An 18,034-nucleotide genomic window follows, 5' to 3' on the forward strand; every position below is an offset into this window, starting at 1 on the left:
GCGTTCAAAAGCTGCGAACACAGGAGATGGAAATGTTAACTACCCTGATGTGAGTAGTGCATGTTATACACATGTGAATAACAGCACACTGTACCCCACAAATATGTAGTGATTACGTGTTAATAAAGTTTTAAAACTTTTATTATAGAAATATCTAGCCTTCTTTGAACATTACACGCTGTATACATAAGTTTATACAATTAAAATAATAAATATGCCAGGTTTTAGTGGAGCAGCCCTGCAATCCCAGAACACTGAGAGGCTGTCGCAGAAGGATTGCAAGTTTGAACTCAATCTGAGCAGTTTAGCAAGACCTTGTCTCAGAAAACAAAAACAAAAAACACCAAAAATAATGCTAGGGATGAAGTTTAGTATGAAGGCCCAGGTTTAATCCTTGGTAACACAAAACTAAGGTGGGGTGTGTGGTGCACACCTGGAATCCTAACGCTGGAGCCAGAGCAAGGTGATTTCCCTGTTCCAAGCCAGTCTGGGGTATATAGCAAGGCCCTATCTCAAACAAACTAAACAAATAACTAAATAAAAATAAAAATATTAAAGTAGAGCCGGGTGTGGTGGTGCACACCCATGGTGGTGCACTCAGGAGGCTGAGGCAGGAGGCTTGCTGAGTTTGAGGCCAGTCTGAATTACATAGTGAGTTCAAGGCCAGCCTTGAACCGTGAGACCCTGTCTGAAAAGAACACAACAAATAAAAAATATTAAATTATGCTAAATTTTCTCACACGATTAAATTTTTTTGGAAATAAAATTTTCATGAGTTAAAAAGATTTTCTTCAGAATTTATTAAACTGATGTTTCATGGCTGGAATTCCAGATTTTTTTGTAAGCAAAAAAGTTATAGTTGAAGTAGGATGAGGGAATAGTTCCAGTCTGAGGCAGTCTCTTAGACGAGCCTTTTATAGTACACAAAGATTGAGTACGTTTTATGGTTTTCTTTTGATTACATAACATGCTGCTTTTGCCTCATTCTCCTCCCTTTTAAAATTTCTCCTGTCCAGTGAGCCCCTAACTTGTACACGGGACACACTGGCCACAAGAGCTGAAAGGTGACGTTTCTGAGCGAGGTTCAGAGCAAGAGGTGGCTCTCCTGACCCAGCCCCCAGGGCAAGCTTTGCTGAGTGGCCCTGGAATCCCAAAAACGCTGTGGTTTGGGGTGTAGGTGGCGGATTGAGCTGCTTTATGGAGTCTGTGGAGGTCTTCACACAATCACAGAGGCTCCTAGAGTGTCGGAGTTGTACATGTGAATTCCTGGTGAGGTGTTGACCTTTGTAGTGTCTGATACATCTGGTTGCAAGGCATCTGGCTTTCTTATGAGAATTACCTGATTCTCCTAGACGATGTCTTGTCATCAGGGAAAGTGGTAAATAAAGAATGGCACCAAAGCCCAAAGTCAAGCAGTTTGCCTTAGCAGGTAGCTCATAGGCCTAAAGTCATACTTTAGCTGGCTCTGGTGGACGCCTGTCATCCCAGTGCTGGGAAGCTGAGACAGGAGGATCAAAAGTTCAAGGCCAGTTAGAGCTACATAGTGAGTTCGGGACAGGCCAGAACTACATAGTGAGACCCTGTCTACGAACAAAGTCATACTTTTGAACTTTAGCTTATATTTAGTACTTAATGATGAATTCCTTGTTACTAGATGACTGAGGCAAATAAAAGAGCTGGATTGAGAACAGCTTTGTCAATAAACAGATCTACCTAAAGATGGGCTGCTTTTACCATTTAAAGCCCTAAGGTCCTCAAAGAACAGCAAAAGAGAAAAGCAAAAACCTCCCAGAAGAATTTAGTTTATCTTGCACACCTCAGAAGAAGATGAAGCTTAAGGTAAACATCAGTTCCCTTTCATAAGCAGTGACTAGTTTAGCCAGATGGTCAGAAACTGGGAACATGAATGTTTTGGGACAGTTCTTTGGAACAAGTCTTCTCAAAGTGGTTCTGAAGTATGAGAACCACTTGGGGCTCCTTGAGTGCCCACCAAAAAGGTTCCTATTGCAGAAGGGCCCTTAGAAGATTACTATATTAGTTGTTGATCCCTAACTATACCAAAATGTAGAGCCTCCATTTAAATGAGGCTCTGCTAAGATGTTGGCTGGAGGTTCCAATTTTATCTGAAGGATGACCAGGGGAGGATCAGTTTCCAGGACAGTCATGTGATTACTGCAGGATTTAGTTCTTTGTGGGCTTTGGAACTGGAGAAATCCCTCAGTTCCTTGCTACAGGGTTCTCCAAAGGTCATTTCACAGCATGGCAACTGACTTTCCACGGAACAAGTAAACCAAAAAGCAAGAAAACCCATGCAGGGTAGATGTCACCATCTTTGTGACCTGACTTCAGCGGAGACATCCCACCACTCCAGCGGTGTCTCTCAAGGGAGGGGTGACGCGAGGGCTGCCTACCACGATGACCCTCTCTGTGGACCTCAGGCAGCAGTTTGCTCAGTGGGCTCACTAGTAACATGTCCATGGCGGCCAGGACATAGCTAACACCATTGCTTATCAGCTGCAGCGACCATCTGATTATAACAGACTCCTACTATCATGAAGAAGGCAGCGATTCGTTCTTCAGAGGAACAGACAATTTTTCTGGATCTGCACTGCTTTTCCTGGTTTATCCTTTTATTCACTGCACCCCATCTGTGGACTTACTGAATCTCATACTCAGGACACTATAGACAACATTCCATATGACATTACTTCTTACCAAAAATCTCATTTTCTTTCCTATGGAAGATGTACAGCAGGGGACTGCTAACTGCTGGCCTCTCAATCCTTAGCAAGACTTCTGTCACCCAGGAGACAGCCTTGTCGGATGATGGACAGCCCTACTGAAGGCTTGGTTTGGAATAAGATGAGAAAATTTCTTAGGGACACTGTCCTGAAGAATTCCTCATGTTCCAAATAAGTGTTTTGTTTTTTTTTTTTTTGTATTTTTTTGTTTTTTGAGACAGGGTCTCAGTATGTAGCTGAGACTGCCCTGGAACTCACTATGTGGCCCAGGCTGGTCTCAAACTCACAGTGATCCTCCTGCCTCAGCCTCCCGAGTGCTGAGATTACAGGCGTGCGCCACCACACCCAGCAAGTTAACTAGTCTTGATATACTCTTCTACTGACAGAAGGATGCAAAGAGTAGAAAAGAGATTAATGTCTCTGTTAAACCTGAAATGCTGCCAGTGTATTTTGCTTTCCGTTGTGGGCTCCTCTCTGTCCCGAGTTCCTGGCTCAAACCTGTTTGGTCTTCAGCCCGGGACTCTTCCCCTGTAATGCAGCTATGTGTGGCAGTCATCTAGTTCTCTGCTCCATACCATGGGACCAGAACTCTAGGAACTCATGCTCATACACTGACACTTGGCTACCTTGCTGTCATATGCCAATGCCTTTCCCATGCTTGGAAAGATTTCTATTACTTCTGTAAATAGGTTTTTATGCATGTTGTGCTATCTTCTGATTTTTCATTGACTCTTATTAATCTTAGTCTTCTTTGCATCATCTACCAGCTGCTAGATTTTTCAGTGTTTGCTGTTTTTAAGGTATGTCTCATCAGTTGATCACCAACCACAGCCCCATCTTCCAGGTCTGATACTGTCCTCATGTTGACTGATTCATGCGGCATATATTCTCAATAGTTATTTAATCTCCTGGATTTGAGACTTCTATGGATATTTTGCTGTAACTTTTTTTAACATAGAAGTGTCCTTTCAGCATCCAAACTATAGCAGGCTAACCCATTAGCTTGCAAGTAGGATAGAATCAATCCTTTTACTGCTCTTGCCATTCATCGCCAGAATCCCAGGTTCTATTGGTGTAGCAATTTTTGTTCCCAGGAGGATCTTTCACAAGGAGATGAGTATTTTTTCTAAATTGGACACTGGGATTACCACCTGGCTATTTCTAGCTCATTCCTCTAGGAAAGGGGGTATGAAAAGTGGTTATATGGTATTAGCCAGAGTGACTGACACTAAGGACCAAGGAGAAGGGGCACAGGGAAAGGACTCAGGGTCTCCTAGAATACCTCCTCACCACGCTCCGCTCTTTTGAAACAGGGTCTCACTATGTAGTCAAGACTGACATAGAACTATCTAGCCCAGGCTGGTCTCGAACTCACAGTGATCCTCCTGCCTCAGCCTCCAGAGTGCTGGGATTACAGGCGTGCACCACCACATCCAGCTATGCACTCTGTTCTCAAACAGCATGTTGGACTACAAAAACTATTGCCCCCATGTATAGGCAAGACTTCCTGCAGTTCAGATCCTTGGGCATCTAAGGGATAGGGAAGAGGAGGCAGTGTTGAGAAATCATAACCATCTAGAGTCATGATCAGTAGAACTAAGAACTGTGCCTACTGTGTTTTTCATCAAGGAAGGTAGAATGCAAGACATGCTGCTAGTCATACATTATCCTAGAAATGGACTCTATTGGTCTGTACGGGGCTCCAGCATTTGTTGTAGCAAGTAGTTTGGGCCATTCTCATCAAAAAAGCTTGCAAAATTTTGTTCTAGCTATTTCCTTTCTCATTGGCTTATTCATGCTAATGTAATTAATTTTATTTTCCCATTCCTACAATATTATTTTGTATGGCGGTAATGTTTAGGTCACACTTTTGCCTATGAGTTGCAAACTACTGAGACAAGATCATTACATCATCGGAGGAGATGGTGCTGAGATCCTGGACTTGAGGGTTATGTTACTATCAAGAGGAACCATTTAAAATGGGTACATGTACAAAGATGTTGGCAAGACACAGGTCTACCGAGGTCGATCTCTGATGTTTTTATATTTGGTACTACTACCATCCCTATTTTCTTAGTTTGGTGAATCTTGGAAAAATGACCCCATTTTTTACTTTGGAAGCTGCTGTCTCCGATGCCTGACAGCCTGAGCACTAACAAAAAAGTTGGTTAGCAGGGCATTTCCACTAGACTTTGAATCTGGAGTTCATGATGCAAGTATCTGAATTCATTTTCAGGGCCATTGCTGCCAGCAAAGCACACAGTCTTTCACCATTTCCTAAGGTTGGAACTTGGCCATGATTTTGGTCACTTGGTCTCCCTCGGCTCATATCTGATTTGCAAACTTGGTTCTCTAGCCCTTACATCAGTTCTGGGAACGACTTATTCTTCCAATACATTCCTTTTTTCTGCTTGTTTTGTTATTTGCAAACCTTATTGGTATACTTCATTCTTTAAGAGTCAATTATATCATGTTAGATAACAATTTCTCCTTTCCTTTCTCTCACAGTCTGAATCTGGAAGTAAACAAATGTATGATGGTTTCCTGATAAATCAAAAAACAAATGTTAGTTTTTAAAGCATGATCATTGATATGCTTTTAATACTGTATGGAAATAACCAATAATGAGCCTACCATGATCCTAAGAGCAGTTTATACAAATACACTGTTTATAACATTATGAATAAGGGATAGGGGGTATAGTTCAATGGAAGGCACTTGACTAGTATACAAAAGGCCGTGGGTTCAATTCCTAGCACACACACAGAGGTACACATGCTCATTATGAAGCCAGGTGTGGTGGTACACACCTGTAATCCCAGCGCTCTGGGAGGGTGAGGCAGGAAAATCACAAGTTCAAGCCTGGCCTGGGTAACTTAAGGGTAACCTATCTCAAAATTTAAAAAATGAGCTGGGCACAAAGGCTCTACCTTCAATCCCCCATATCAGCAAGAGAAAAAAGTCATCATGAATGAGTCCTTTGATATGTCTGGAAGTTATTCAAACTTAGAAAATGCATGATGTTCCAATTGAGGACCAAGATATACAGGAAGATGAAAAATTTGTGGCAAAGGTATGTGGTGAATAATAGATACATTGTCCAATTATAATATCCTTGATATATTAGTCAATGTTTGAAAAATTTGAATACTCTTTTAACTACTTGGTATGTACAAATGATTGGTCTATGAAACTGAGTGTATCTAACTGTAAATAAACATTTTCAATATGAATCATTTGATGGGGAAACACTCTGAGAAACATTATTAGAGGATTTCATCATTGTGCAACATTAGTGCACATACACACTTAATATAACCTACTACACACCTAGACTATTCGGTAGTTATCACTGAATACTTGCTTCACTGTTGACTGAAATACTGTTATGTGGCATGTCACTGTACCTACATCATTCCAAAAATAAAGAAGTACAAGTGCTTTAGCCGTTCCTCCAGATAATCATTTGCTCATTTATTAACACCAGGGCAATAACATGATGCTAAAAATAAACATGCATCAATTATACTATATATACTTACAAAAACCTTCTGTCCATTATGATAGGTGAATGCAAACATTCCATCCACCCTTAGTGCATCATTATTTTCACAAGTAAAACAGGAAAGGAAAATAGTGAATTTAATGCTATTCAGCACCTTTAGTAAAGTTAAAAGACTCTACATCTCCATATATCAAAAACATTTGCATCTGTATCACCAAACATGTAAAGTTATTTTTTCCATTTTTAGCATGAATTATTTACATTACTCTTTAGATCAATAAAATTTAACATTATTTAAAAATTATCTAAATCCATAAAAGTATTTCATAAATTTCAACATTTAGTTATTATGTACATACAAGGAAGTCCATGAAAAAAGTTAAAAGAAATGTGGTCAGAAAGTTCAAGCAACATTACCAAATTTAGCAAAGTTCCAATCTAATCAAGGCAGAGAGCATTCAAACATTCAAAAGTCTTTAATAAAAGTCAACATGAGAAATAATGTTGAACCTATCAATAGAAAATATACTTTAATAGGCATGACATATGTTTAATAGCAACAGTAATGACCTGATAGAAAACTTTTATAACATTGTCATGTATGAACTACCTGGTTTGATTTTATGATAAAAGTATATTTTAGGACTAAACAAGTTGATTTCAAAAAATATATTTTAGCAGCCATAACTTTATTTCCAGTTAAGACAGAGTAAGATGTTAAAAGTAAAATTTAGAGTTGACTAATACCCCAAAACTAGAAAATTTAAAACCTCATGCTATTCTAGCAATAACTGTTTCTAACAGGATGTAGTCTGATGTAAGGACTGTGGAAAGCCAATAATAAATAATCAGACATATGTAGGGGCTTAAAATTTCACTGAAATATTTAGATAGCAAAATATATGAAAAAGTAATAGAAAAGTAAAAAGAGAAAATTAAAAAATATTGCACAGCCACATTACCTAGAAAGTAAAACTGATGTTTAAAAAGCTCTACACATGGATGATATAAATTATCTTCCATATAAAAAGGTATAAATATTTCTTAGACCTTATCGGCATCTACATTTAATTATAATACACTATGTGAATCACTGTTGAATGAGGTAATTGTCAAGTCTCTAACAATGTTTTTATTCTACTGGAAATATCTGAGGGCAGCAACCAGAAAGAATTTCTCTAAAAATATTTCTGAATCAAGAACAGCTATGTGTGCTGCTCTCCCGATGAGTGAATCAGCGGTGTTGGGTAAAGCATTAATGACGTTGTACCGCACCAAGTTACAGTCTTGGCTTTGCAGAACGGGGTGAAGCAAGTTGTGGATCATTTCGGAATAGATCTGTCCTACGGGCAAACAGGAAAAGGGACACTGTTCACATGAGTGATTGGAAAAATTGTATAGCAACTGTTATGTGAACTTTAAGATCTAGTTATATTAATTTTCACATAAAGCAAATAATTTCTTCAAAAATACTTTTCTTCAGCTACCATTTAAGACTCTTTTAAAATTCTGTTAGAAGAAATAAATAATCTCCTTATGCAGCCAAGTAAAAATGACAATTTTGTTATATATTTTGTCAACTCAATATTTTAAACTCAAAATAATGTAGGTAACAAACTGTTTTCTTCACCATTAAATCACTGGTAACTCATCAAACCATTATAAAAACATACTGATAATGGTAAAACCTCTTGACAAGGCAAAATAAAATAATTTAGTCTACAACAAATTCTTTATTATGGTCCACTGGCTTGATCCACTGGGGGTACATGCATGACAGTCCCATCAGGTGGAATAAGCCAGACCTATCGTGAACATCTGAAATGTTCTATGGTAGTTACCAATTCTAAATTGTTTTGACAAAGAACAGCAACTCTGTAGTCAGAAGAATGTGAGCTTGACTCAAAGAACAGGATACCTTTTAATTCAATACTTGTTTAAATTAAAAGCAAAACTATTATTTTGTTCAGCTTTTGGTCAAAATTGTGCTCCTCTCCCCCTCTTTTTGGTTAATTTTTAGAACAGAATTATCAAGGCCACATAAGCAGAAAAGATAAAGATTAGGTACATGAGTACAAATGTAGAAATGTACAAACTGCCTAAGAGGCCAAACACTGCTTATGATGCTCACGCGCTACATGTCACTGACAGAGGAGTGCTGGCCTTTCCATGGTATTACATTTCAGAGAAGAGGCAGGATAAGATTCTGAGGAAGGAGGGGAGAGTACATTCAAGGACAATCAGAAAAGAGAAAAGAGGTGTTAAGGCAAGGATTAGTATCACATAAATTCATTACAATTTTTCACTCCCACCTCTCAGTTTCACTGCAAATCAAGTTGGATTTCTGGTTCCATGCTATATTTATTTATTTATTTGTTTAGGTACTGGGGATCGAACTCAGGACCTTGTGTTTGCGAGGCAGGTGGCAGAACCACTGAGCTAAATCCCTGGCCCCTTCCATGCTACTTTTAAAGTATGCTTACACAAGAAGAAGTCCAAACTTCTCATTAGACTTCCCCTGTCCCCTCAGTGGCACAGAATCTCACTGCTAAAATGAAGGCATTTATCTAGTTTCAACTACCCAACTAAAATCCTTAGGTGGATTCTAGCCTTTGCTAGAAAAGAAGTTTAAAACAAAAAGGTCATTCTGATGCCACAAATATGTGTTAGCTGAGTAAATACCTAAAACCTACTAGGTAGCAAGCAAAGCACTGCCTATCCAAATGTGCATAAAGAGACCTTTTTTTTAAGATGTCCACTGTCACAATGTGGAAAAAGCAAAGGGCTGAGTTCAAAGTTAGTCTTGTTTCAAAAATGGAACTGAGACAATTGGAGGTAGGAGACCCAGGTTCTTGCTCTCAGCCTGTGACTCTGGATAAGCCATCTCTGGGCAACAGGACCCAGTATCCTGGCTGCAAACAGCTATGATTTAAAAATTTTTTGACATTCACAAACAACAAAAACAAAACAAAAAAACAAGCCATACAACTACTCCACTATCAGCAAAGAGGGGCAAGTCTCTGTTGCCATCTGCCTAAAAGTGAGATACAGTAAAACACTCAGCATGACCACAATGTCCATCACCACATCACCAGTCCCAGGAAGGAGGAAATCCAAGCATGGATTACTTTTGTTTCGTCTGTGTGTTCCCCACTCCCTGCTCCTTTACTATGTATTCCAGGCTGGCCTTGAACATTACGTAGCCCAGGCTGCCCTGAGCACAGGGTCCTACTGCCTCAGCTGGGATCACAGGTGTGCACCACCACCTCACCTCGCTTTGATTACTTCAGCAAAATGGAGAAACTTTTGTAATTAGATGAAAAAACTCAGTTTTAAGACAGCTCACCTGGCAGGAGAAAAAGAACTGAAGAAATACAGAGGAAGGATAGCTGTAATTAACAGGAGTTGGAAAAAGTAAAAAGAAAGGATGACAGAGAGAAGAAAGTGAGTATATGAAAAATTTTGGGGAAAGTTCATCCACAGATAGAACTCTATGAGAAATACTTAAATTTACTTAATTACCTGATTGTTTGTCCTTTAAGGCTGTCTTACACATTTCAATCCGTGCAGAATGATAAGGAACATAGCGATCTTGTAGAGATCCCACCAGCACAACATTTTTGAAATAATGAAGCCCTTGGAATGGAAAATTAAGAACTGTTATGCAATAATTACCAGATTTAAAATAACTTCTTAGTAGAAGATTAAGTAACAAAATAACTTCATTTCATTAACAGCACTAAGTTTTTATCTTTTTAAAGACATTCTGAATGCCTTCTTCCAATTTCTTTCTCCTGTGGCTACACTGAATGGAAGCAAGGACTATGCCATGGTGGTGAGGAAGGAGGCAGATGTGCTGGACTAAGGTTCTACAGGAAGTGGATCACAACACTGCTACCTTTGAAGGGATGTTTGTCAATATTTAGGGATTTTTCCAAAGAAAATCACACTCTTGGCTCTTAATGGGCTTTCCCAGTATTCTGACGCCCAGATGACCAATACTGAGGTGCATCCCTGGTGAACTCAGTGTTGGGCTAACTGTGCTGCACTCTCCCCTCCCAAAGTAAATGAGGTGGTCAGATCTTAGGGCAGAGGCAAAGGACTGCAGTTAGCCTTGGTCAAAGTCCATCACCGAAGAGGAGACTAACTAACGAGATCTCTGCATCAGCAACAAAGTCTTCACACTATACCCACCTACAACACTCAGCACAAAACAAAACAAAGAACAAAAACAAAATAAAAGCATGAGCTTTTTTCTGCAGCATAGTTGGGGGAGAAAAAAAAAGGGATGGAAAAATCAAGAATGGATCCTGTTAACTACATGACCTGCAATACAGCTGTGAAAATTGAAAACCAAAATGATAGCTCTTCATTCAGTAGCAGCTTATGTAAAAATGCAATGTGTGCCTTCCTTTAAATGGACTCAAAGAAACCCCCTTAGGAAATTTGTTCACGCATCAGAAAGTGTTCAAACAAATTCATCAAGTGACTCATCTATAGAACCAAGACTACTGACTTTAAACGCTATTTGTGAAAGATTCAAGAAAAAAAATATGAAAAAGGAAATATAAACCAAAATTAACACCAAAGGGAAGACCAAAGTGAAGGAGAAACTCTAGAAGTTCATAAATAGATAAAAAACAAATTAAAGATAAGGGACCTAGGTTTTCATTTTTATAATCTGAGAGAATAGAAGGAAAACTATTACCTTGCAGGAAAATTTTAAGATTTTGAGTGAGCCAAGGAGAGAGGATTTTTTAAAACTACACTGATAAAATGAAGTATGAACGCCTCTTAAAGGAATCATTGAAACAAATGTTGGTGAAGATGTAGAAAAAGAAGATCTTGATATTCGTAGACACAAGTACTTGGATGACGATGACTTCAATTCTCCTACTGAAGAGTCAGGAGAGGAGAGATGCTTCATAATAAGTTCTAAATTGCCAAACAAGATGAATGTGTATTTAGAATGAGAGAACAATAAAGAAGCTGCTTTCTCTACAAAGAGAGAAGGCCAGAAATACTGAGCAGAGGGCAGAAGGTCTGAAAAGGAGATAAATATGTGAATGTCAAAGAAGGCAAACAATATACAGAAAAGGATTTTTTTCTTAGGAAGAAATGACCTGCTGATGAAAAAATTCTTACGCCAAAAACTAAGGAGAAAAATAAAAACAACCTGAACAAGTCTGTAGGAGAAACTAAAGAAATACAAAAAAACATTTAAAAAAATTCAAACACTGGGGTAAAGCTGAGATACTGCTTCCTGTGTCTAAGTCCTGGTGTTTTTGTCAGTGCTTATTACTTTCAGAGTAAGAGCTGACCGGTGTCAATGGAACATTGAAAGAAAATGTTAGAGGGTTGGGGATTTAGCTGAGTGACATCGTGTCTGCTATGTAAGCACTGGGTTCTGAATTTGATCCCTGGTACCCCCCCACCAGAAAAGAAAATGTTAGATAAAATCACTAACTTCTAACCAGCTTCATTACATTCCTTGGAATACCCTGTTGTAAATCTCAACTTTACAAAAGAGATTTTTACTATCAAATACCTAATCATTTCCCTTCTTTGTCTGGGACATAGCTCAGCAGCATGAGGCCCCTGGTTTAATCCCCAGCAATGCAAGAGTACTTCCCCTATTATACCTGGAATAGTTTTACTATTTAAACTATAGATTCCCTTATGATTATCATCAGATAACTGCCTACTCTGTAACATAGATATTGCATTGTACAGTGGCACCTGTGTGTATTTATTCAACTTGTGGTCTAAGACTCATGGACAAGTGCAAAAAATGAATCCATTCTTCCAAGCCAGAAGTCATCATTCAGTATGAGTTCTGATACATATAAGCCAGAATATCACCGCCAGGTATAGTGGTACAAGCCTGTTATCCAGGGATCCCTGAGGCTGAGGCAAGAGTTGAACTATATAGTGAGGCTGTGCCTCGGGAAACAAAGCAAAAACTAAAAATTATGATAACCCACTCCAGATTAAAGTGATGGTTCCAAGACCAAAGAGTTAATTATAAAGCACAGGATATGGACAAAATCTCAGCTTTATAGATCTGGTATTCCAATTTTTATGTTGTGACACATGAAGATAGCTTTTTTTCTTCTTTCTTAGAGCCTCTTGTCTTAAACATGAGGCTGGAGTTGAAGATGTCTTACTTTATTTGGTCATGTTTGTTTGGATGTGGAAAGTAGATAATATAAGATTAAAATTTCCATGGGTTTATCGCAGGCATGGTGGCGCACACCTGTAATCCCAGCACTTGAGAGGCTGAAGCAGGAGGATCACCATGAGTTTGAGGCCAGCCTGGGCTACATAATGAGTTTAAGGCCACCCTGAATTATAGTGAGACCTTGTCACAAACACCAAAAAACAACAAAGAAAAACCCATGAGAAAACAGGTACACAAAATACGTGCCAAAACTCTTAACTCCCCAGAGCCAATCCAGGGGCATCAAGGAGGGAGAAGAGCATAAGCCACACATCCAAATTACTCTTGAAAGGACCACAGGAGAAGGTTAGAAAACAAATCAGAAGTGCTTGGTGAGATCATAGAAGATACAACTAAATAGATAATGGAAGTAATAACCAATATAATCCAGGAGCTTTCAGAAGACACAAAACACTAGCTGAGCTAAACAAAATGATACAAAACCTGAATGACCAGTTTAGCAAAGAATTATAGAGTCTATGAAAAGGTTTCAATCAGAAATCCAGATTAAAAATGATATTTAAAGTATGGGTAACAGAAGCAACCAATGTAAGGACAGAATTTCAGAATGAGAAGATAGGGGTGCTTTCAATGACCAACTACCTAAAGGCACCTTAAAAGTAACAAGAGAACATGAAAAATGATATAGCATTTGCTAGATGATGCAAAGAAGACTAATATAAAAGTAAATGGGGGCTGGGGATTTAGCTCAGTGGTGCTGCTGCCGCCTGCCTTGCAAGCGCAAGGTCCTGAGTTTGATCCCTGGTGGTGGTGGTGGGGTGTAAATGGAAGGAATGAAAAATCAGTAGACAGCACAAATGGCATAAAAAAACCTGTTAATAAAAATAATACGAAAAAACTTCCCAAATACAGGGCTAAAAACAAATATACAGATGAGGCATACAGAACCCCAAAAAGCCACAACCAAAAGAGAACTCCTCTGAGTCACATCACTGACAAAACCCCTAAGTCCAACACAGGAACAAAATCTTAAAAGCTGTTAGAGAGAAGCAGTGAATCACTTATAAAGGTAAACCCATCAGAGTAAGGGTAGGGGAAAGGTAATAAGGGAAAAAAATATATGAGAAAATGAAAAAATGGAAATAAAGTGTTTGTAAGTGGGGAGGGGAGGAGGTGAAGGGAGGGCAGGGACAAGGGGAAAAAATGAGAACCAAGACCTGCCATGTAAAGGTACAAGATTCCAATAATGAATGTAACTGTACTGTATACCTAAAATGTACCAAAAAACTCAATGAGGGAAAAAAAAAAAAAAAAAAAAAGAACAGACTTCTCCACTCCTGATCTATATAGCCTACAAAGCTGTCCTTAGAAACTGATGGAATAATAAGGTACTTCCATGACGAGGAGCACCTCAAGAAATTAATGAGCACCAAGCCAACACTACAAACAATTTTCAAGAATGTCCTACAGAGAAACAAGAAGTCAACAATACCAATAAATCAAATAGAATAAATAAACCTGGCAGGATGAGCAGCTAAGAAGGAAAAAAAAAATCAGCAACAAGAAAGTAATGCAGTGACAGAATGACTGTCAATGTGAATGGTCTCAATTCTCCAACCAAAAGACAAAGATTGGCAGAATGAATCAGGAAACAAATCCAAACAATATGCATGATGTGAGAAGCAGATTTAATTGAAAAAGAAATTCACATTAAGGATCAAAGGATGACCAACAATATTCTATTGTGGCAGTCCAGCCGTCACAACACGAACAAGCCTGAGTCGGGGAGTGAGGATTGAGAAAGGAAAGAACACTCAAACCTGAGCGGAGACGAAGAGAAGTCTGATTTATTTCACAGAAACAGCTCCTTTTATAGGTTCACAGCAACAGGAAGCTTTTAAGGGCACACAACAACAAAATACACCAAGTCATTGTTTTTCAAAGACCGGATTTCCTGACTCTAACTGATAACATCTGATCTATGGGGGTCTCTTTGAGTTTCTTCCGTTGCAGCAACAAGTTTAACAAGCAGAGTCCTAGAATGTTACAGATTGTATCAATGCCTTGAGTGTAGAGGTGAAGAAGTTTCCTTTTAAATGTCAAACTCCTAGAGGGCCATGGCCGGGCTCCCACATTCTATGAAATGGGAATCTGGAAAAAAGCAGGAATAGCTATCTTAATTTCAGACAAAGTAGATTTCAAGCCAAAATTGATGAGAAGTGACAAAGAAGGTCACTACATATTGGATAACAGAACAGTTCAACATGAAGAGAAAACAATTATAAACACATATACACCAAACATCATTGTGTCCAACATCATAAAGCAAAAGCAACTGGACATAAAAATCAGACAAACACCCACACAATTATAATGTGGGACATAAGTGCTTTTAAAAAGGAGACAAGAGGATATCAGAAAATGGAAAGATATCCCTTATTCTTGGATAGAAAGAACCAATATAGTAAAATAAACAATTCCCAAACTGTTTATATAGATTTAATGGAATCCCAATTAAAATACCAATAGCATTCCTCACAGAACTAAGACAATAATCCTAAAATTCATATAGACTCAGAAGAGACCTCAAATAGTAAAAGCAATTCTTGGCAATGAGAACAAGGAAGAAGGAATCACAATTCTGGAGTTCAAATTATACTACAAAGCTACAGTGACAAATGTACAGCATAGTACTGGCAAAAAACACTCGTGGATTAAGGAAACAGAATACAGAATGCAGAAAACAATTTCAGGCACGCTCAGCTACATCTTCTTTGACAAGGGGGCCAAATACTTTCAGTGGAGGAGAGAGCCTCATTACATGGTGCTGGGAAAACTGGCCATCCACATGCTGAAGACTGAACCTACACGTGTACTTCTTACCATGCACTAAGCTAAAATTAAAATAGATCAAAGATCTAAATATTAAAACAAATAATCTGTTCAAAATCAAAACAGGCAAAACTCTTGACATCAGCAAGGATTTTCTGAATAGAACCCCAGTTGCATAAGAAATAATATAAAAACAATCAATGAATGGGATCATATAAAATTAAAAACCTTCTTCACAGCAAAGCAAACAACAATGAACAATCTACTGAATGGAAAATATATTGCCAGCTACTCTTTCAAGGACTAATATGTAGAATACATTAAGAACTAAAAAAAAATTAGGAGCTCCAAATTAAAAGACCCAATCAAAAAATGGGTATCTGACATCAACACATACTTCTCAGAACATGAAATACAAACGGCCAATAATTATACATGAAAAAATGCTCAGCATTGCTGGCCATTAGGGAAATGCAAATTATAACAACACTGAAATTCCATTTTACTCCAGAAAGAATTTTTACCTTCAAGAAATCAAATAATAGCAAATTAGCAAGGCTGTGGGGATAAAAGAACCCTCTGTTGTTGGTGGGACTGCAAACTGGTACAGATACCAATGGAGATCAGCACAGAGATTCCTCAAAAAACCAAAACTAGAAATTCTATCAGACCCAGCTATTCTCCTTCTAGGTATCTTCTCAAAAGAATTAAAGACATCACATCACAGTGATACATGCATATCCATGTTGACAGCAACAAACTTTCAATAGCCAAGTCTTGGAAGCACCTTTGTATGTCCATCAGCAGATGAATGGATAAAGAAAATGTGTCATTTATACACAATGCAATATTACTGTCATAAAGAAGGATAATCAAGTCATTTCTAGGAAAATGGTTGCACCTTTCATTATGGTAAGTGAAATAAATCAAATCACAAGTTTAAATATGACACAGTTTTTCTTATAAAAGAGATAAAAAATATAAAGTGCAAAATGTAAGATGGACAATAGGAAATAGATCTTTAGCATATGGAGTGGGAAACAAAGAAATGTAGGGAGGCAATGAGAAAAAAAGGAGGGGCATTGTGGAATGCTTAGCATTATGCCCCAAGTCTCTACAAGTAATATGAGCATTATATACTAAAAATGTGTGAAAAATAGATATGGGGGGGTCAAGAGATACGGGGAGGATGAGGGAGAAGGGAAGGGGATTAAAAAAAAAGAACTATATGTCAGGTGTATGTACCAACTCCTCAGGATGACTATGTTATGGGCATGTACCAATAAAAAAAAGAATATATTCCAATCTGAAGCCTACAGAATCCATCTTTCTCAGAATCTTGTCTTTCTTGTTTATGTATGTTTTATTTGTGGAAAATACTACTATATATCTAGCTACATATCCATCTTCCGTGTATTTTGTTTAGTTTCTAGTTGACTTTTGGCATGGCTTTATGTTTTTATGTACCTTTTCAATGAATATCAAGCTTTTCTTATCCTAATTAATTTGACATTAGGTTGTAACTACAGTTTTCTCTTCATAATTATTAGCTGTTTGTATAAAATTACTCTTCCATAAAAATAAATAAAACTTTCCATTTAAAATAACTCACAGCTCTGTGCTGTCAATGAAAGGAAACCCTATCTAAAAAAGTATATTTCTTTACAGAGTTCTATCCTATCATCCTTTGGGCCCTCTGCTGGAAAAAGTAGAATCAAGTCTGAAATAATGCCTTTTTAATTGTATTCTCTAGTATTATAGACATAGGACAGTACTGTATCATACCTCTGTGAATGTAAAATATCTTGTACCTGCTTTATGATACGTAGTAGTGACTGTGCTTTATCAGAGCTGTTTTTAATGATGTTACTCTAGAATGTTTTCTTTCCAGATGATGATTAAGATGCTAATAAAAAAAAAAATGGTGCCAGTACCACAACAGTAATAGAACTTTGCTGTTTTCTGGGTATTATACCATTCTTTTTTTTTTTTTTTAATGGAGTGTGCTGGATGTCTATAATTTTGTTCAGATGACTGCAGAACCTGGAAAAGCTTTTGCTGCTATTGATGCATAACATACTGCCATCATTGGTCTTTTTATATAAATATATATACCTATATATGTAATTTGAAGTTTTAGAAACTTTAATTGTGTTGCCAACTTTGGAAAAATTTATCGCAGTTTACTGGGTTGAGTTGGCATTGTACAGAAATTAACAGCCGTATTGGTCTAGAAATGTTAATTTTTTTTTCTATTTGTACAGGGGTAACGCACTGTATTAAATATGTAAGGTCTTATCTACGTGAGTTTGATTACAGAAACTAATATTCTCTAAATAATGAAAAAAAATAACTCACAGCTAACTTTTCCTTTATTTTCCACCTATACTTTTCTGTTACTATTCATATTTTCTGCTTATTTGAATATGGTATCAGGAAAAAAATGTTTTTTTCTTTTTAGTGATAATAAAAGTGAGGTCCACACTTCTGTGAGCCCTCTCTCTCTCTCTCTCTCCTTTCCTTCCTTCTCTCTTTTAGCAAACTGGTAAATTTAGGGCTTAAGGCATTCTGTTATTCTGTTAGTGAATTCATGTAGGTAATGAAATCATTTTCCTGACCTTTGTAGTATCAGTAGTAATATTCTAATTTTACTATTTAGCTCAGACTAATAATTAACATTTTATGTGATTAAGATACAAATATTTTGTGATTAAATATACTGGGGCTTACTGTGCACACACAGTAGGTCCTCTATTATATAGTGACTGACAGATC

General features: G+C 37.7%; 1 protein-coding gene and 1 non-coding gene across 3 annotated transcripts in view; one reads left to right on the plus strand and one right to left on the minus strand.

Annotated features, from left to right (window-relative positions):
- Positions 1 to 6,191: 6,191 nt before the first annotated feature.
- Fam135a (family with sequence similarity 135 member A) overlaps positions 6,192 to 18,034 on the minus strand; it is a 109,849-nt gene continuing 98,006 nt past the window's right edge. For both annotated transcript variants that reach the window (XM_019206611.2, XM_010617850.2), the window contains 2 exons: positions 9,769 to 9,882; positions 6,192 to 7,589 (listed from right to left, as the gene is read on the minus strand). In XM_019206611.2, the coding sequence (XP_019062156.1) occupies positions 7,384 to 7,589; positions 9,769 to 9,882 (320 nt within the window). In that variant the 3' untranslated portion in view covers positions 6,192 to 7,383. The remainder of the gene's footprint in view (positions 7,590 to 9,768; positions 9,883 to 18,034) is intronic.
- LOC117283555 lies at positions 11,981 to 12,106 on the plus strand. Its single transcript, XR_004514596.1, has one exon. It is a non-coding gene; the product is annotated as a small nucleolar RNA SNORA40 (small nucleolar RNA).

This window comes from Fukomys damarensis, unplaced genomic scaffold (assembly GCF_012274545.1).
Source record: "Fukomys damarensis isolate Sample0158 unplaced genomic scaffold, DMR_v1.0_HiC HiC_scaffold_27, whole genome shotgun sequence".
In the NCBI taxonomy this organism is placed as follows: Eukaryota; Metazoa; Chordata; class Mammalia; order Rodentia; family Bathyergidae; genus Fukomys; species Fukomys damarensis.